Genomic DNA, 20,729 nt, shown 5'->3' with positions numbered 1-20,729 from the left:
ACCTCACCATCTGGGCTAAAGCCATCCTCCTGCCTCAGCCTCCTGAGTAGCTGGGACTACAGGCGTGCACCCTCACTCCCAGGCCATTTTTGTATTTTTAGTAGAGATGGGGTTTCACCATGTTGGCCATGCTGGTCTTGAATTCCTGACCTCAGGTGATCCACGTGGCTCAGCCAAAGTGCTAGGATTACAGGCACAGGCCAGCACACCTAGCCCAAGAATAGGTTAATTCTTAAAAGATATTGCTAAAAACAAATCACGTTGGTTTGGCTCAAGCAAAAGAGAGACTCAACCTCAATTTTGCAGGCTTGCCTGGCCTCAGTAAGCCAAGGAGCAAAGCAGAAAGGGACAAGTGGAAAAGCATTCAGACGTGGGGTCCAACCTTGCTTTTGTTTCTTTCCTGAAAATGAGACCCTGGCTGTCACCCAAACCCTCAGGTTCCCTGGTGAGAATAAAAGCAGGATCACAGTGGGGAAGGCAGCCCAGCACTGCTCATACCAGGTGTCTGCTGTGACTGCTGCCAGCATCCCGTCTTGACCTTCTGTTTCCTCAAACGACACCCACCAGAGCTAAAAATCACAACCCTCTCTCCCTCCTCATTCAAATCCCCCACATCACTCCTTCCTTCTCAGTGTAGCTGTGGCAAAGAGCTAGGTTTGGGGGGCTTTTGCTTTTTATTTTTGTCCATCAGACTTATCACCTTGTAAAATACAATAATATAGAAAAAATAACAGAAAATCCAAGCCCCAATTTTAGTTATCATCCAATTCAACTGACACAAAGCCACCCTGTGAAACTCTTAGGACGGTCTCTGAATATTCTCATCTGTTTCCCGGCCCTTCCCGGTGCTGGCCAAGGACTGTGCTCTGAGCAGCGTGGCCTCATGCTCCAGTTCTCTTCTCATGCGCCCCTCCAAAGTCTTTCTTTGTCTTACAGTTAGTTTTCCATTTCCCCTATTCCAGGCTATTATCATCTGGTTCAAAGATGACAATACTGCAGGGAGAGACAGCTCAGAGATGTGCAGTGGAGCTCCTTTAAATATTAAGCACTGATTTCTTCACTTGCCTGGGGGAAACTAACTGAAGTCAGAGGAGAAACATCTGAAAAATAAGCAAGAACTGTGCCTGGCACCCACAAAAGCTGGAAACAGAGCCCATTCCCACCAGTCTGAGAGTGAGGAATCATAGAGCCCTAGACTGAGCTCCACTCTGAATTCCTCTAATAAATCGTAAACGCAAGACTGGAAAGGATCACTGCTCCTAAATAATTTAGCTGCATCCCAGAACAATACTCAGAAGATTTAAAGAACACAAAATATACAAGACTCAATAAGGCAAAGTTTACAACGTCTGGCAGCCAATCAAATATTCCCAGGCATGCAAAGAGGCAGGAAAGCACAACCCACAGGGAAGAGAATAATCAATCTATGGAAATGAACCCTGAGCAGACACAGATATTAGAATTAGCACAGAAGGACATTAAAAGTTACTGTTTCTACATTCAATATGTTGGAAACGTCAAGTAGCAACATGGAAGATATTTAAAAGGTCCAAACTGAACTGCTAGAGATGAAAACCAAAATGTCTAAGATAAAGAATACATTGGCTGGCCCAGCATGGTGGCTCTCGCCTGTAATCCCAGCACTTAGGGAGGCCAAGGAAGGTGTATCACTTGAGGCCAGGAGTTTGAGATCAGTCTGGCCAACATGGTAAAACCCCATCTCTACTAAAAATACAAAACTTAGCCAGGCATGGTGGCTCATGCCTGTAATCTTGGCTATTCAGGAGGCTGATGCACAAGAATTGCTGAAACTGGGAGATGGAGGTTGCAGTGAGCTGACATCGCACCACTGCATTCCAGCCTGGGCAATAGAACAAGACTCTGCCTCAATAAGTAAATAAATAAATAAATAAATAAATAAAAGGCCAGGCGCGGAGGCTCATGCCTGTAATCCTAGCACTTCGGGAGGCTGAGGCGGGTGGATCGCCAAAGGTCAGGAGTTCGAGATTAGCCTGGCCAACATGGCGAAACCCCGTCTCTACAAAAAATACAAACATTAGCTGGGCCTGGTAGTGTGAGCCTGTAATCCCAGCTACTCAGGAGACTGAGGAAGGAGAATTGCTTGGGAGATGGAGGTTGCAGTGAACCGAGATCGCGCCACTGCACTCCAGCCTGTGTGATGGGAGCAAGACTCCATTGCAAAATAAAGAAATAAATAATAAATAACAAAAAAAATTTTTTTTTTATTTTAGCAAAGAGAATACATTGGATGGGATTCATGGCAGATTATAAATTCCAAGAGAAAACATTAGTGAATTTAAGGTACAGCAATAGAAAGTGTCCAAAATGAAATGAGATGAAAAGAATTTTTAAAAGAATGAAAAGAGCAAAAGTGAGCGTGGGACAACTTCAAGATGCCTAAGTTTGGAGTCACTGGAGTCCCTGGGAGGTGGGGAGGAATGTGAAGAAATGGATTTGATGAAGACTACAAATCCACAGATTCAAGAAGCTCAACAAACCCCCAAGCACAAGAAACAAGAAAAGTACACCAACGAACATCATAATCAAGTTTCTCAAAATCAGTGGTAAAATTTTAAAAGCAGCCGGGGGTGGGGGGAACATATTACATACAGAGAAACAAAGATAAAGATGTCAGATTTCTCATTTAAAATAAAATAAATGAGAAAATAGTAAAAAACAAATAAATAAGGAACTCAAAAGAGTATCAAGCTAGAATTCTATATCCAGCAAAATATATTTTAAAGTAAAAAGTGAAAGAAAGATGAATTCAGACATACAAAAGTTTGAAGAATTCATCACCAGATCAGCACGTTAAAAAGAAAGAGTTAAGAGAAGTCCTTCAAGCAGAAGGAAAAATGGTACCAGATAAAAACCTGAGTCTAAACAAAGGAATGAAGAGGAGCAGAAATGCGAAATGCGTGCACAAGTGAGACTTTTTTCTTATTAGTTAAATGTCTTTAAAACTTTTAGAAGAAAACATGGACATGAATCTTTATGACATTGGGTTAGCCAAAGTTTTCCTACAAAAAGCACCAAAAACACAGGTAATAAAAGGAAAAAAGTAGATAATTATACTGTATCAAAATTTAAAACCTTTGTGCAATACCATCGACAAAATGAAATGAGTCCATAGTATGAAAGAAAATATTTGCAAATCCTATATCTGACAGAAGCTCTATATGTAAATCATATAGAGAACTATGCAGACTCAATAATAAAAAGACAACCCAATTAAAAATGAGCAGGGAATTGAGAAGACTTTTTTCCAAATAAGACATACAAATGGCCAACAAATGCATGAAAAGATGTTCAACATCACTAGTCACCAGGAAAATGCAATTTGAAACCACAATAAGATCCAACTTCACACCAAATAGGATAGTTAGAATAAAAAAACTAGATAAGCACAAGTGTTGGCAAGGATGTGGAAATACTGGAACCCTCATACATTTCTGGTGGAAATGTAAAATGGTGCAGCTTCTTTGAAAAACAAGTCCTCAAAAGGTTAAAAATAGTTACCAGCAATTTCACTCCTGTATCTACCCAAGAGAACAGAAATAATATGTTCACATAAACACCTATCTAGGAATGTTCGTAGCAACAGTATAATAGCCAAAAATAAAAACAAGTGTCCATCAACTGCTGAATGGATAAAGAAAATATGGTACATCTATGCAAGGGAATACTATTCGGCCATACAAAGGAATGAGATACTGATTTCATGCTACAGCGTGGATGAACCTGGAATGCATGCTAAGTGAAAAAAGCCAGAAACAGAAGATCATATATCATATTATTCCATTCATATGAAATATCCAGAATAGGCAAATCTATAGGGATGGGAAGTAGATTAGTGGTTGCTCAGGGATGAGGAAAGGCAGGTGGGGAGGCGAAGTGATGAGTGCCAGGTAATGGAGAAGTGTCACCTTCATTTATTCCAACATTTATTCTGTGTTCAGAATTATACTAAAGATGCTGAAGGGTTACAAGGAGTGAAATCATGATCAGTTAAACACTGTCCCTATTCTCCCGAAACTGATCATCTGGGGGAGATGGAGATTCCTGCAAACAGTTTCAATCTAATCATAATTTAAAACACCATAAGAGAAGCAAATGAACAAGGTGCATGTGGGACCCAAGATCAGAGGAGTCACAGTGGAGACGGCAGTGGAAGACACTGAACGGAGAGTGATATTCACCTGGGTGGTGATGAAGGGACAGGGTGACAAGGCACAGGAGCAGAAAAGGGCAGGTGATATTCAGTGTGGCCAGGGGCTTCAGGGCTTCAGGGCTTCAGGAGGTTGTAGGGCAGCAGGGAGGGAGATAGTTGGAATGAAAGACAGGAGAGAAGTTAGAACTAATTTAAGGAATGTCTTTAACACCACAGCGAAAGAACTGGACTACAATGTTAAGGCAAAAACTAGCTGAAGGTCTCGGAGCTGGGGAGTGGCCTCCTCACTGCTGTGCCCAGAGACCAGTATAGATGGAGGGACAGGTGGGCAGGGAAGCAGACAGGACCAGGGTCCAGACTGGAGGTGACAGCAGTGATCCACGCAAGAGACAGAGATGATGGTCTGCCCAAAACAGGGCATCTGAGACCCTGCTGGTATCCAAATGCCACCAATAGCGGCCACTGCAGGGCTGCTGCTGGTATGGAGATGTGGCTGTCACCCTGCCCCTGACCACAAGAAAGGGCCTGCACCCTCTGGGAGAGGCGTTGGATTTGCCAGACCCCCAGGCTGACCATCTGGTCCTTGAAAACCTGGCCACAGGATCCACACCCAGCCAGCCTCAGAACTCCTGGGAAGAGTATGGGAGCTCCCATGGTAAGAGTTCTCTTCTTTCAACTTGAACTGGCAGGAAGGTTATGTTGACTTTGAGTCATCAAATGAACAGGATCTTACACAGCAGACGGTTATGAAGACTATGGAGCAATGAGGGAAAAGACATATGATATATTTCTAAGTGGAAAAAGCAGGGCATAAAAGCAAACATACACTGTGATGAAAACCAGGCAACAATGTCTCTGTAGGTGCAGCATATACTTTTGGGGGCTCTCTCTGGTACTGAATTATAGGTGATTTTCTTCTCCCATATATATTTTTTGGCAATGTGACTATATAGACTTGGTGACATATAAAGTATCAAAACCAATAAATTTCATGAATAATTTCCTACTAGTAAGTGAACACTGGCTAAGAAGATTTAGAATCTGGGCACTGTGGCTTGCACTTGTAATTTCAGCACTTTAGGAGGCCAAGGTGGGAGGATCACTTGAGCCCAGGAGTTTGAGATCAATCTGGGCAACATAGTAGGACTCCATCTCTACAAAAATTAATTTTAAAAAAATTAGCTAGACATGGTGTGTGCCTATAGTCCCAGTTACTCAGAGACTGGGGTGGCAGGATCGCTTGAGCCGGTGAGGCGGAGGTTGCAGTGAGCCATGATTGTGCCACTGCACTCTAGCCTGGGTGACAGAGTGAGACTCTGTCTTAAAAAAAGATTTAGGAACTAGAGGCTTTATATGTAGTTCAGTACAGTAGCCATGAGCTGCATGCAGCTACTAAAATAAATTTAAACTTCAGTTAATTAAAATGAAATAAAATGGAAAATGCAGTTCGCTGGTCACACTAGTCACATTTCAAGTGCTCAAGAGCGCCAAGAATCCAACAGCTGCTGTGTTGGATGATTCGGGTCTACAGATGAGGAGAGAGGCCAGATGACGAAGTCCAAATGAAGGCCAATGGGCCAGTGGTGAGGCCCACTGCAGTGCCACAGCCAAGTTCCCAGCGAACTTCACCACTTACCCCAGGATGCTCCCCCTGTGCACGCAGATCCCAGAAATCAGGATCTCTGCAGGCAGAGCCAGAGGTTGGCACCGCAACAGGCTCTTTGTGACTGTGACTGAGGCACAGTGAAGGGTGAAGGCTGTGGATGTGGTGGCAAGCACATACACAGTGGCCACCTGCCTCTGTGCACGAACCCACTTCCCCACTCACCAGCTGGGCAACCGCTCTGAGACCCCATGGCCTCTCGTGTCAGATGAGTGTGGCTGGAAGCCAAGCAAGGGACGCGACAAGACAGAGCCAATAAACGCTCCACAGACAGCAGCTGGCATTACACTGGCATTACAGGAATGGATGCACTGATGGGCACCTATGGGTGCAATGAAACTGTCGGTGAAAGGAGAAGAGAGAAGGAGGGAAGGGAGAGGGAAGGAGAAGAGAGAAGGAGGGAAGGGAGAGGGAAGGAGAAGAGAGAAGGAGGGAAGGGAGAGGGAAGGAGAAGGAAGCTGAAGGGACCAGAGCCAGGGACAGAAATGTGAGAAAACAGCTGAGAGACTCATGGAAGAAGGGACATGCTCAGTGAGAGGAGAGGGCCATGGAAACCTGAGGAATGCCTATGATGCCGGAATACTGTCAGGGCAAAAGGGCTTACTCCTTAACCCGGGACTCTGGCTCTGAGATGAGGCACTGTGGTATAATATCTTCCTGCTAAGTATGGTGTGATGTTCCTGGTGTATTCGAGTCCTCTTCATTTTCCTCTTAGAGTTGAGAAGACAGGTGACCTCCTGGGTACCACCAAGTATCACCCTTGGTCTGGGACTACCACAGGGGAAAGGCACAGACTTCCAACAAAGAGCACACACATGCAGTATCAGGTGTTTAGGATGCAGACATGGCCACATAAGGTACAGGTTACACCGGTTCACCTCTACAATATAGTGCAAAACCCCTCAGACTCTGTTCACGTGACAGGAACAAAGGAATCTGACGGTCTCTGCTGTCAGGGACTTTGTGGCCTCTGACTGGACCCACAAAGTCTGACCTGGGAAACCAGGTCTGGTCGCAGTTCCAGTGCACTAGCAGAACCAGGCCTGTGGGAGACGGACACACGTGACCCTTTGATAATGAAAGTACGTCGCCCCTCCACTCTCTTCTGATCCCGCGGCCCTCTGCCCAGCTCCGGCCTATTTTGGTTGCTTCCTGATCTTTCCCGCGCCCACTGATTTCCTCTAGCATCTGCCCACTCTTCCTTTCTCACATTCTTGATCTTCAGCTTTTTCCTTAGGTCTGGCTGACTCATTCAGCTCACACAGAACTTCTGAATATGATGAGCAATATTGGGACAATTCAACAGCTCAGAAATTCAGGGATCAAAGCCCTTAGTCCATTTCTCTGCCACGGGTGCATCCTTCCCACTACTGAATTCTACCTCCCCTATTTCCCAGTCCCAGGTCACTCCCTGTACTCACAACTCCAGGGTAGCCAAAAACCCAGTCTCTGCTGTCACACAACCCCAAGGCAGCTGCTGAACGTGAAAAGTCAAGGCAAGGCCCCACAGCTAGAGCCTGGCTCCTGTCTTTGGCAAATACTCTAAGCAAAGGTAATTTAATACAGTGGCTAACAGCAAGGGCTGTGGATCCACGGGTCTTGGGTTCAAGTGCCAGCCACAGCACTTAACAGTGACATAACCAACCACAAACTAAAACTCTCCAAGCCTCAATCTGTACATCTTGAGAGTAATAATAATAATAGGGAATGCTGAACTCACTGAATTGTCACAGGATTTAGTGAGCCACCACGGGTGGAGGACAGCTAGGTGGTACTGGGCCCACAGTAACCTAGAAAGCTCACCTATACATTATCTATAAATATCGCGGTGACTGTTTCACAGAAGCAGGCCTGCACGAATTGAAGGAAGACCTCCCTAGTTCAGGCTTGACCGATTCAAAATGTGTAAGCATTTTGAAAGGCTGGGGTTGATGAGGCCATTTACTAAGTCAACAAAAATGGGAAAGGATTTCAAATGCAGTATTTAGCCTTTGTAAGAAAAACAAAATCGCTGACAAGAACCCTCCAGTACTTCAGAGGTGAACCTGGTGATGGTGAACCTCCATCACCAAGCACTCATTTATTCACTAAGAATCTCTGTTCCACAGCACTAGGCTTGGATCTATTTGTTTTATTTATCTCAAGTAACAAATTGGCCTTTTGTGAGTGTTCAAGATGCAGGCTTTTTACTAAGAAAGGCTTTCTTCCAAATGAGTCTCAAAAAGTGAGATTTTACTATAAATCCCATTCACAATCTTCAACAGGCATGGACATTTGGTTTTTGGAAGGTGAAATAAGCAACAGTATATACTCTTAGTTTTGCTTTTTCTCCCCACTCAGGCATGGCTGGCAGGTCACAGCGCATCCTGCACCCAGGCATATAAACAGTAGGTCATACCACTGCAATTCACTCTGGCCTTGACTTACACATCCCAGCACCATCCCAGGTGGACCCTGTCTGACCCACCGCAGCCTTCCACTGACCTCAGGCCTGCACTGGGCATAATTTCCATCAGCTGTGGGACTGGCTGCTTTCCAACTTCCACCCCCAATGTGGGCACCCCCATGCTTCATGGGCTTCTGGCAGGGAGATTGTATTTACCTAATCCATCATTTTCCATCTCATATTGTCAAAAAACTAACAAAAATGGTAACACTGACACGGCAAACAGGTTTCACCTGACTCTAGGATGAAGTTTGTTTATAAATGAATGTCTTACTTTTTAAACCTCAATCTGCCTGGAGTGAAGACAGAGGACTTTGCCTACTTCTCCTCCCTCACAGGCTATTCTTGAAGGTGCCGAGAAGTCCACTCAACCCCACAAGGTAGCACGTTGTTCCTCCTCTCATGCCGCCGCTTCTGAGGCACAGGTGGGCGCCAGCCTCCCTCAGACAGGCCACTTGACAACAGGCCACTTGACATGTAAGTGGACACAGCTGCCAACAAAGGCCACACCTGCCCTCTCAACGGACCTCCTTCCCACTCCAGGGTGTGCCAACAGCATCCTGAGAGCATCCAGTGCCAGTGGGGGGCACGGCCGCCTGGGGTGGGCAGAGCCTGAGGGGGGAGGAGGGAGACCCACAGCACTCATCTCCACAGAAACCAAACATGCCCAGCCCAAGGAGCACAGTGAGAAAGAAGGGAGCTTGAACAAACCACACACATGCCCACACCACACCCTGATGCTTACTGCTGGAATGAACACCAAGGAAACAATCTTGCAGAGGGAAGGAAAGATGCCATGAAGACACTGGCAGGAGCTGTGCGTAGCAACGCGCAAACCAGCCATTAGCTGTGGCACGACTCAGCTGGTCACCATGTAACTTAAAATTATGATGAACTATGACATGATGTGAAATTGAAAAGGTTACGACACTGTTTATGTACTATGATCACAACTCTAAAAAATGTGAATAAATTTGGAGAAGAACTGGAAAGGAAAACATAAAAGTGACAGTAGCTAAGCCGCAATGCTAACATAACAGGTTTCTGTCTTTAAAATTTTCTTTTTAGTGGCCAGATGTAGTGGCTCATGCCTGTAATCCTAGCACTTTGGGAGGCCGAGGCAGAAAGACTGCTTGAGCCCAGGAGTTCGAGAACAGCCTGGGCAACATAGCAAGACCCTGTCTCTACAAAAGATAATAAAAAATAGCTGGGCATGGAGGTGCACGTCTGTAATCCAGCTACTCAGGAGGCTGAGGTAGGAGGATCGCCTGAGCCCAGGAGTTCAAGGCTGCAGTGAACGGTGATCACACCATTGCACTCCAGCTTGGGCAACAGAGCAAGACCCTGTCTCAAAAAAAAAAAAGAGTATTCTCACACCTTTCCCCATCACTGCTTCAAATATTCACACTGCTTTCCCCATTGCTGCTTCTTATCAGCAGAAGGGGAAATGTGCATATCTGTGTAAGGAAACTTGCCACAATGCCTGGGAGAACCTGCATGTATCCATGTACACAAAGGTTTACCTGAATCTTGCTGGAACACCTTGTAGGCTTGCAGAACACAAAAGGATGCACGCCCATCTCTCATTCACCTCCCTATTCCCCTAGGAGTCTGTCACCAGACAGTGTCTTTCTCTTTCTTTTTTTTGAGACGGAGTTTTGCTCTTGTTGCCCAGGCTGGAGTGCAATAGTGCGATCTAGGCTCACTGCAACCTCACCTCCCAGGTTCAAGTGATTCTCCTGCCTCTGCCTCCTGAGTCGCTGGGACTACAGGCATGTGCCACTACGCCCAGCTAATTCTGTATCTTCAGTAGAGACGGGGTTTCTCCATGTTGGTCAGGCTGGTCTTGAACTTCTGACCTCAGGTGATCTGTCCACCTCAGCCTCCCAAAGTGCTGGGATTACAGGCCTGAGCCATGTGCCCAGCCCAGACTGTCTTATCTCTACTGAGGTATGGGGATTTCTGCCTGCCCCTTAGAACAGAGCTGTGGGCTCTGAGACCACTTAGCTTCAGTCTAAAATTGCTTCTCGAAATCCCATTCTGTTGTAGTCAACGGCCCCTTTTGCTTCAAAGTCATCCTCTTCAGTGAATGGGACAAGGACCCAGGAAGATGGTATCTTTGACATATTCTTTTTGTTGCCTATGTAAGTAATAAACTGCCTGAAGTAAAAGTGGCTTGTTGTATCTTCACTGAACTAGTCAGGTCTGGCCTTGCCCTGTAAGTGTGAGCTTGACAGTATCCCAACGCCATGTTTTAATGCAGTATAAAAGGACCTCAAGAAGTGTGTATGTATACTGACAGATGCATCCATATGCCACAAATATATAAAATCTAGCTTTACATATTATATCTAGTGTTTTAAACTAGATCATTTTCATAAATGAAATGGAAAAACAGAAAAGATACATATGCATATATGTTCAGAAATATACACACTAATCAGACTCTATCAATAACCAAAATAAGGTACAGAACAAAGAAAACACCCTTCTTTTTGCTTGAGCAGGTGGAAATAAATCAGAGGAAGGAGAACCAGAAAAACAGGGAAGTACAGCTGAACCTAGATTCAAGAGGCCTGGATTCTGTGCCAGCTCCAGAGCCAGGTTTTTGACCTTGAGAAATTCTCTTTTCTTCTCTGCCCCATTCTCTCTTCTAAGAAGGAGGGGATGCCCTGGATGTGCCCAGACCCTCAGCTGTGCCATCTCCATGGTGCTGAGGCTCACAGAGACACACTCAGGACCTGCAGAGCCGAGACACAGAGCTCCCGGCACATCCTTCTGCTGAAAGCTGAGGTAAAGGGCAGCAATCAGGTAATTGAACAAAGGCAGGTTACCCTCAGTGTCTAAGAGAACCTGCTCAGACACATGCGCAGTCTCCAACATTCCAACTGCTCCTTGCAACTGAGGAGGAAGTGGGACATTCACATAGCAGGAATGTGTGCAGCCCCAGGGCAAACAGCAATGCCCCTGCACTCACTTTTTGACAAAATCCGAATCTTCACTCCTTCAGCAACTCTGTTCTAGGGCCTGGTTTGTTGGCAATGGATCCACAGAGTGTGGTTCACAGTCTATGAAATAATAACACCAACAAGGGTCAGGCGCGGTAGTTCATGCTTGTAATTCCAGCACTTTGGGAAGCCAAGGCAGATGGATCACCTGAGGTCAGGAGTTCGAGACCAGCCTAGCCAACATGGTGAAACCCTGTCTCTACAAAAAATACAAAAATTAGCCAGGCCTGGTGATGCGTGCCTGTAGTCCCAGCTACTCAGGAGGCTGAGGCAGGAGAATCGCTTGAACTCAGGAGGCGGTTGCAGTGAGCCAAGATCGTGCCACTGCCCTCCAGCCTGGGCATCAGAGTGAGATCCAGCTAAAAAAAAAAAAAAACCAACAACAACGAGAAAGCAGTGTGCACCAAATTCAGGAGATGAGGTTCCTTCCTGCTAAGGAAACAAGGAAGGCTTCTTAGAAGAGGAGGCATTTGAGCTGAGTCATAAGACTGGATTAAGTATTAAGTGAATGGGGAGAGGCTATTCTGGAGAACAATGTGATGAGAGGCATGGAAGTGAAAAAGAAAAGTTCAGTTTGACTACAGTAGGAAGCAGGAAGTGATAAGACAGGGACAAGACCACAAAGGCCTTCAATGCTAGACCAATCAAAAACCCAAACCAGGGGCCGGGCGCAGTGGCTCAAGCCTGTAATCCCAGCACTTTGAGAGGCTGAGGCGGGTGGATCACGAGGTCAAGAGATCGAGACCATCCTGGTCAACATGGTGAAACCCCGTCTCTACTAAAAATACAAAAAATTAGCTGGGCATGGTGGCGTGTGCCTGTAATCCCAGCTACTCAGGAGGCTGAGGCAGGAGAATTGCCTGAATCCAGGAGGCGGAGGTTGCGGTGAACCGAGATCATGCCATTGCACTCCAGCCTGGGTAACAAGAGCGAAACTCCGTCTCAAAAAAAAAAAAAAACAACCCCAAACCAGGTCTGTCTTCCCTAAGTGTCTGTGCTTGAAGAAAGATAAACTCAATCCATTAAGAAATAGATAGCCAGTCAAGCAGCCATGGGCGGAACCCACAGACTCATTTGCAATGCACTGAATGTCTATGTCCCCCTAAAATTCCTAGGTTAAGGTGATGGGATTAGGAGGTAGGGCCTTTGGGAGGCGATTCTCATGAGGTGGAACCCTCAGGAATGGGATTAGTGCCCTTACAAAGAAGATCGCAGAGAGCTCCCCTTCCACCATGAGTACCCAGGAAGTAGGCCCTCAGCAGACACCTAATCAGCCAGCACCTCGATCTTGGACTTTCCAGCCTCTAAACTGAGAGAAATAAATTTCTATTGTTTATAAACCAACCAGTGTATGGTATTTTGTTATAACAGTCCAAACAGACTAAGACACTCATCAGTTGGTTTTCCCTTGCCAACAGCTTCCCTGATTCAAATGTAGTTTTAGTAGGCTTGAGGTGGAAAGCGGCATCTACTTAATATTTATTTTCTTTTTCCTGAAAAACAGAGTAAGTCTTGAGAAACCATTGCAGGAGTCAAAGGTCAAAGATAAATCGTAAAGGAAGATCTGATACAAGCTGCCAACAAACGAAAAAATGCTCAAGGGCCAGCGGTGGTGGCTCATGACAGTAATCCCAGCCCTGTGGGAGGCTGAGGTGGGACCATCACCCGAAGTCAGGAGTTCAAGACCCGCCGGGGCAACACAGCAAGACCTCTGTCTCGACAAAAAATGTAAAACATTAGCTGGGCATGATGGCACATACCTGCAGTCCCAACTACTCAGAAGCTGAGGCAGAAGGGTTGCTTGAGCTCAGGAGCTCAAGGCTGCAATGAGCTACAATTACATCACTGCACTCCAGCCAGGATGACAGAGTGAGATCCCATCTCAAAACAAGACAAAACAAAACAAGCCTCCGCATCATTAATCATTAAAGAAATGCAAATTAAAACCACAATGAGATACCATCTTGCAAGAGTCAGAATGGTCATTATTAAAAAGGCCAACACTAGATATTGGCAAGGCTGTAGAGAAAAGGCAATGCTTATACACTGTTCGTGGGAGTATCGGCCACAGTGGAAAGCAGTTTGGAGATTTCTGAAAGAACTAAAAGTAGTGCTACCATTTGACCCAACTGGATATATATGCAAAGAACAGTAAATCTTCTACCAAAGAGACAGCTGCAGTTGCATATTTATCACAGCACTATTTGCAATGGCAAAGACATGGAATCAACCTAGGTGCCCATCAGCAGTGGACTGAATAAAGAAGATGTGGTACATATATGCCATGAAATACTGCACAGCCTTAAAAAAAATGACATCATGTTCTTTGCAGCAACATAGATGCACCCAGAGGCCATAATCCTAAATGAATTAACACAGAAACGGAAAACCAAATGTTACATATTCTCACTTAGAAGTGGGAGCTAAACTTTGGGTACACGTAGACGGAACAATAGATAGTGGAGACTCCAAAAAGTGGGAAAAAGAGGAGTGGGGAAAGGGCTAAAAACTTTCTAGTGGTTAATATGTTCACTATCTGGGTGACAGGACCAGTAGAAACTCAAACTTCAGATTCACACAATATGCCCTGCGCCTCCTGAATCTAAAATTAAAATTACAATTTAACTACATAAATAAATAAAGGAGGGCCTAAACACAACTCCCATGTAGATAAAACACAAACATCTGCCCAAGACTTTAACTCATCAATAAATAAAGGAACCAATAAGTGTTATTACTGGGCGAATTCAAAAAACCATAGGCCATCAGGAATGTTAAAATCAATTTGCTCAATAGATTAAAAAACTGGTCAATCTCCACAGGGCAACAGTCATCACCTGCACCTCCACCAGACACAGTTTGCACTGCTATAGACAAGAATCGTGTGTGTTACCATCAATATTCTACAACTTACAGAGTGCAACATACCTCAAAGACAAGGAAAGGCCAAGAGACCCAGAGAATTTGATAACCAGACCACACACCTAGATTTCCACTGTGAACGTTCACTAGGCTTTTCCATCCATCTCAAAGTCTTTTCCAGTTTTTCCCTACATGGGTGAACACTGATCAGTGTGTAGACCATAAACTCTTCAGGCATGGATTTCAGGGGAATTTGCAGTGAGGACTAAAGCCTGAGGTTTAGAACTCAGGCATCTGCCTGGACCATCAAGACTCAGCAGGTTAGGAAGCCACCAGTTAACCATGTCTACTAGTTAACATTATACTAATTAGGATCTCTGGCTATGAGCAAGTTCCTCCCCTTCCCTTCTCCAGGAGAATCCAAAATGAGGAGCCCCAAACCAGTGGTGGTCAGCCCTGACCATACTCTGGAAGTATCTGAGAAACTGAAAAAATACACTTGTTCCACTCTAGAAATTTCAAAGGTGATGCCCTGGCCCTACACTTGATTAGCAGAATCAGAACTAAATCCTAATCAGACAGGATTAGCTAGGAATCTCAATAATCTGATTCTGCTAATCAGGGTGGGGCCAGGGCATCACTGGGTTTTAAAGTCTCCACAGGTGATTCTAATGAGCAGCCAGGCTTGCAAACCACGAGGCCAGATGGTAAGAAAGATCCCTTCATCCCTGACATGCTATGACTCTGCTGTAACATTCCCTTTTAGTATCAGATTGAGAATGTCAGCAGGACATTTTCCAAAAATACTCCTCAAAATTAATCTTTGGCAGAGACCAGAAAACACCCACAATCCATAACTTGGTCAGACGTGGCAAACATGCAATGTGTTAGAATCTTCCACTGAGAGCGGGTGCCAGACTCCCGGTGGGCTGCTTGAATTATAATGCATGTACAGGAGTCCAAAGATGCCCACAGGTGTGTGCTAGGTAGGCACCAGCACACATACCCTATGCTCATACAGCAGCCTCCAAATCAAGGATTGGGTGGGCAAAGTGGTTACAGAGTAATAAAGGACCCCCCCTCAAACTGGGGTAGCTGACTGACTAAGCTCTTTTTGTTGGCTGGTCCCCACAGCAGGGGAGAGAACTGACAAATAGGGTAGATGTGGTGAATCCCAGCACTTCCTCCCAAATCTTCTGAAACCTCTTCTCACATATTACAAACCTGATGTGACTAGGGATCACTCTGAACTCATTCAAGTTATCACCAGAATCACAGGCAATCTTTGGTATTATGTTAAATCACCATGCCCTGATTGGCCTCTGTTGGTGCTAAGAAACCCTGCTGTAAAAGACACTGTCTGGCTTTTCTGTGGGGCTGATGAGGGCCATGGACCGACTGTCTCCAGAAAGATGATCTTCCCTCTCCTCCCTTTCTCGGTCCCCACGTTCCTTACGCATCCCCTACACACCCGATACCCACACCCACACTTACTGCAAGCTGCACAGGTGAAGCATGTGTCATGGTAGAGGTTCCCCATGGCCTGGCAGGCCTGGCCAGCCCCGAACACCCCTTTGCTGCATTTCACACAGGCTCCTACAAGGACAAGAGAAACATCAGTGAGTCAGGAGGGAATCAGCATAAAGAGTCATAAACAAGCCAGTGAACAAAGTACAATCCCATCCCTCCCCATGGCCAGCCCATCACCAAATCCAGTGGATGACTTATTTGAAGTGTCTTTCTCTCCCTTTCCCTCTGTCACTCTTCTAACTATCAGTCCTTCCAACTACAGAAAACAGCTACTAGGCTGGACTTCAGGTCCCACTTCCCTGTCCCATGCTGTCCACCACACTGCTATGCTAATGTTCAGAATACGTGGCCTTGGTCAACTTCCTCCCCACTCACCCAAAGCTTCTGAAGGTTTATAAGACAGTTCAGAAAAATTGCACCATCACGATAATATGCCAAACATGCAGGCTCGGCAAGTCCTTTTTTTTTTTTTTTTTTGAGACGGGGGGGGGGGTCTCAATATGTTGCCCAGACTGATCTTGAACTCCTAGGCTCAAGCGATCCTCCTGCCTCAGCCTCCCAAAGTGCTGGGATTACAGGTGTGAGCCACTATGCCTGGCCAGACAACTCCAACTAAATTATTTCCTTTAATTTTCAATGGGAACCACCAACTAGGATTTGTTAACCTCAATAGTAACAAAAAGTATGTCACACCCCAAGCCCCAGGTTTGTCAGACTGCAGGCAAGCACTCTTCCCTGCCCTTCCACCTGCAGCCCCTCACCTCTTAACAAATCCCACAGGGTCTGAGCTTAGCCTTTGCTGACGGGCCCCTACCTAGCACACTCCACTCCTGCCCTTCTGTTCACTCAAGTCCTGAGGCTTCCGTCTCAGCCTGCTCCACAACTCCTTCCTCAACCTCTCCAGCTCTCTTACTCTGGAGGCAACAGGCCAAACCAGAAATTTAAAGAGCCAGTCAAGTGTGGTGGCTCATGCCTGTAATCCCAGTGCTTTGGAAGGCCAAGGCAGGAGGACTGCTTGAGGCCAGGAGTTCAACACCAGCCTGGGCAACATAGGGAGACCACCCATCTCTAAAAAGAAAGAAAAGAAGGAAAGATGGAAGGATGGAAAGATGGATGGGAGAAAGGAAAAGAGGGAGGGAGGGAGGGAGGAAAAGATGAGAGAGGAGGAGAAACTTTTTTTTGAGATGGAGTATCACTCTGTCACTCTGGCTGGAGTGCAGTGGTGCAATCTTGGCTCACTGCAACCTCTGCCTCCCGGGTTCAAGTGATTCTCCTGCCTCACCCTTCCAAGTAGCTGGGAACATAGGTGTGCACCACTCAGCCCAACTAAATTTTCTATTTTTAGTAGAGACGGGGGTTCACCTTGTTGGCCAGGCCTCCTGTACTCTGGGTTAATGGCGACTGGTTCTCTGAGTGTCCCTTTCTTAATTAGGAAATAGAGGTTCATTCCACCTGTCCTGCATGTTCCCAGGAGCAGCAATTTAAAAAGGTTGGTTTGTAAACCAAAAAGTTCTAACGAGTTCATCTGCCTCAACTACAAAGTGCTTACTGGGAGATCTGGTCTAGAACAGCTCCACGATTTACTAGTTATGTGACTAGGACAGACTAATTAAACTTCGATGTTAGGCTTGAAAATGCGGACAACAGACCGGGCATGGTGGCTCACGCCTGTAATCCCAGCACTTTGGGAGGCCAACATGGGCAGATCACAAGGTCAAGAGATCGAGAATATCCTGGTCAACACAGTGAAACCCCATCTCTACTAAAATACAAAAATTAGCTGGGCGTGGTGGTACGCGCCTGTAGTCCCAGCTACTTGGGAGGCTGAGACAGGAGAATTGCTTGAACCAGGGAGGTGGAGATTGCAGTGAGCTGAGATCACATCACTGCACTCCAGCCTGGTGCCTGGCACAGAGCGAGACTCTTTCTCAAAAAAAAAAAAAAAAAAGGAAGAAGAAAATGGGGACAACAGTGGCCCCCACATAGGGTTACTGTGAGAGAACATGTGCGAAGTCCTTAGTGCAAGGCCCCACACTTGGGAAATGCCCAATTAACAGGCAAATCATAAGAACAACAGTCACGTTACTGCTTCCTGGAAGAAGTGCCTTCAGCATAAAAAATGCTAAGAAGTTTTGGGCCTCGGCCAGGCACGGTGGCTCATGCCTGTAATCCCAGAACTTTGGGAGGATGAGGCAGGCAGATTGCCTGAGGTCAGGAGTTAGGGACCAGCCTGGCCACCATGGTGAAACCCCATCTTTACTAAAAATACAAAAAGTAGCTGGGCATGGTGGCATGTGCCTGTAATCTCAGCTACTTGGGAGATTGAGGCAGGAGAATAGCTTGAACCCAGGAAGGGGAGGTTGCAGTGAGCCAAGATTGCACCACTGTACTCCAGCCTGGGTGACAAGAGCAAGACTTCATCTTAAAAAAATAATAATAATAAAGTTCTGGGCCTCCCAGGATCTCACACGGGGTCTGGGAATAAGATAGAGGTCTCTCAGAACCCTGACAGCAGCAGCCCAGGCTCCGGGCCCAACCACATCAAGGAGGACTTGGAGTCTCCCTTCCAACGAACTCCCCCGTTACAGTCAAATGAAAGATAGCACAATTATGTAAACAATGCACAAGATGAAAAAAGATTCAGGTAGGAATATATTAAAATATAAACAGTGGTTTCTTCATGCTGTAAAACTGTAGCTGGCTTTATTTCTTTAAATCTTCTATAGTTTTTTTCCATAAGACAGCAGATATTACTTTAGAGATTTTTAAAAGTTGTCTCAAAAAAGTGTTTGAATATGTTCAAACATACTATATAATGTTAAAATTTTTGAAAATCAACTTCACAGATTTTGTAAATAAAATTGCTCCCCTAGCACCCAGCAAGGTAGCCAGCTGGCATCCTTCAGTCAGTGGGAGCTCAGGCATCCTTTTCTAACTCTGGTTCCAATCTGCCAGGCTGTTCTCGGGCTGCAAATCCCCAGGCTTCTGCCCACAGGGTAGAAAGCCCTGTGTTTTAGAGGTCATATCATTTCAAATAGTTAAACTGCATCACCATCAAAGGAAGTCCAAGCTAACATATCCTTCATGAAATTCCCACACACCAGCAGGTTTAAGGAGAGAGCCCCTCTGCCAACACCAGGAAGCAGGGTGAAGCAGTCTGTAGGAAACAGACAAGAAATTGACCACTGGGGAAATTCATTGGTGGAAAGCTCAAGCGGGAACAAGTATTGGTTATCTGCAGTTCTTCCTCTGTTTCAACATTTGATTATAAACATTTCAAAACATGCAGAAAAGTTGAAAGAATGATAGAGAATACCCATACCCTCACCATCCCAATTCTATAATTAACGTTTTGCTATCCATTCCTCAATCAATGCAAAAAGCCATCCTATTCTTCATGCACTTCAAAGTTGCAGGCAGCAACCTCACCCCAAACACTTCAGCCTCCACATCATTAACTAGAGTTCATTATTTATCTGCTTAGGCTTATTTTTTTCCAGGTAAAATTCACAAACAGTGAGATACGAAAAGTGTAAGTCTACCATTCAATGAGTTTTGACAAATGATCTATAATACAAACCCAAATCAAAACAGAATATTTCCAACACCCCAAAAAGTTCCTGCATGGCTCCTCCCTTCCATCTTCTCTGTAATGGCTATGAAATGCATATGTGTGCATGTATGTGTGCCTGTGGGTGGGGGATGCCGGGGGGTGGGGTGGGGTGGGGATGAGATTACTGGACTGCTGGCATTTCTGTGCTTAACAAGCAGCAACGTCAACAGGGAGCTCCCATCACTATGAAATTGAAAGCATCGAGTAATTCAGAGGCATCAGCGTTTCTTTCTGTCTAATGATTTTTATATACAACTTAGGTACCTTATGCTCTCAAGGTAGAAAATACAGTTTCGGGCAAACTGCATTCCTTTGCTGGCACACATGCAGCTGGGGGGGGGCCCACCTAGCAGCAAAGCATAAATACAACAGGGTTCAGCCATTAGCACTCATCTTTAAAGCTCCTTTAAGCAGGCTCATCACTCTGGGAAGCAGTGGTGTGCATGGCTGCTGCTAGGGGCCGTTAGGCAGTGGCCACTGGAGCAGGGGCCAGGTGGGGCCTCTAGTATTAGGGATGGGGTAAATGTGGAAGTGATGGTGGTAGTGCATCCACCACTTGGCACAGCACCTACCATGCTGTGGTGAGTTGCTGGTTATCTGGGCATTTGCCTGCCTCTCCTAGTGAATTTAAAGTGCCTTCACTTAAGAAAGGGGCCATGTCTTAATTGCGCCTCCATAAGTGCTCAAGGAAACAAGTGTGAGTTGAATCACATTCCACGTAGCTCCCTGCACAGTCCTTTCCTCTTCCCTCCTTCCCTGGTGCCCGCTTCCTTGTATGCTGGGCACACATGTCTTTTCCCCCATGAGCACTTGTCATTGAGGCCCAGGGTCTTATTCATCTCTGAACACCCCCAGCCACAGACAAAGTGCACTTAGTATCCCCTCAGCAGAACTAAACGCAGAGAAACGGGTTCTACGGACATCTACGGGGCACTGGCTATGACATAATTCAAACGTGATGATGGGGGAGAAACTTTTCCAAAAAATGCCCAATATGAGGCAATGGCAAAATGTCAGGTATGAGTTAGGTTGCTGTTTGGTAATGCCGAGGTCCACGTCCAGATTACCCATCCCCTGGTGGACCTAACTCTAAGCCTTTAAAATGAGCAACAAAAGCTAGATTGTCAGGCATCAACCAAAGCACACTCGAAGCAGGCTGCACGTCATATCAAAGCAGTGCACTCGTGAATATAATTCTGCTCACAAACATGGTATAAAACCACTCCCAAATGCTGTGGCCTCTTTGTATCACCCCTGTAAAATGCTGGCTACAAAGAGCAGAGGGGCACAGGGACTCAGCAGCTTAGCATGGCATGCCCACCCTTTCCATCACCCACAGCATGAACACATGAAGAGGACTTCCTGCAAGACGTCCTTGGTGAGCTCACCAAATAGGAAAGGTGAAATGAATCGCA

The 20,729-nt window shown here is 45.8% G+C and overlaps 1 protein-coding gene across 1 annotated transcript in view; it reads right to left on the bottom strand.

The window, feature by feature from the left end:
• Nucleotides 1–20,729, bottom strand: part of LIMD1 (LIM domain containing 1) — an 86,984-nt gene that overhangs the window by 28,379 nt on the left and 37,876 nt on the right. Inside the window, exon 2 of the mRNA XM_035275056.3 lies at nucleotides 15,666–15,767. Within this exon, the coding sequence (XP_035130947.1) occupies nucleotides 15,666–15,767 (102 nt within the window). The remainder of the gene's footprint in view (nucleotides 1–15,665; nucleotides 15,768–20,729) is intronic.

The sequence above is a fragment of the Callithrix jacchus genome, chromosome 15 (genome assembly GCF_049354715.1).
Source record: "Callithrix jacchus isolate 240 chromosome 15, calJac240_pri, whole genome shotgun sequence".
Lineage (NCBI taxonomy): Eukaryota > Metazoa > Chordata > Mammalia > Primates > Cebidae > Callithrix > Callithrix jacchus.
The sequence above is the reverse complement of the archived record's forward strand: the minus strand, read 5'-3'. Positions and strand labels throughout refer to the sequence as shown.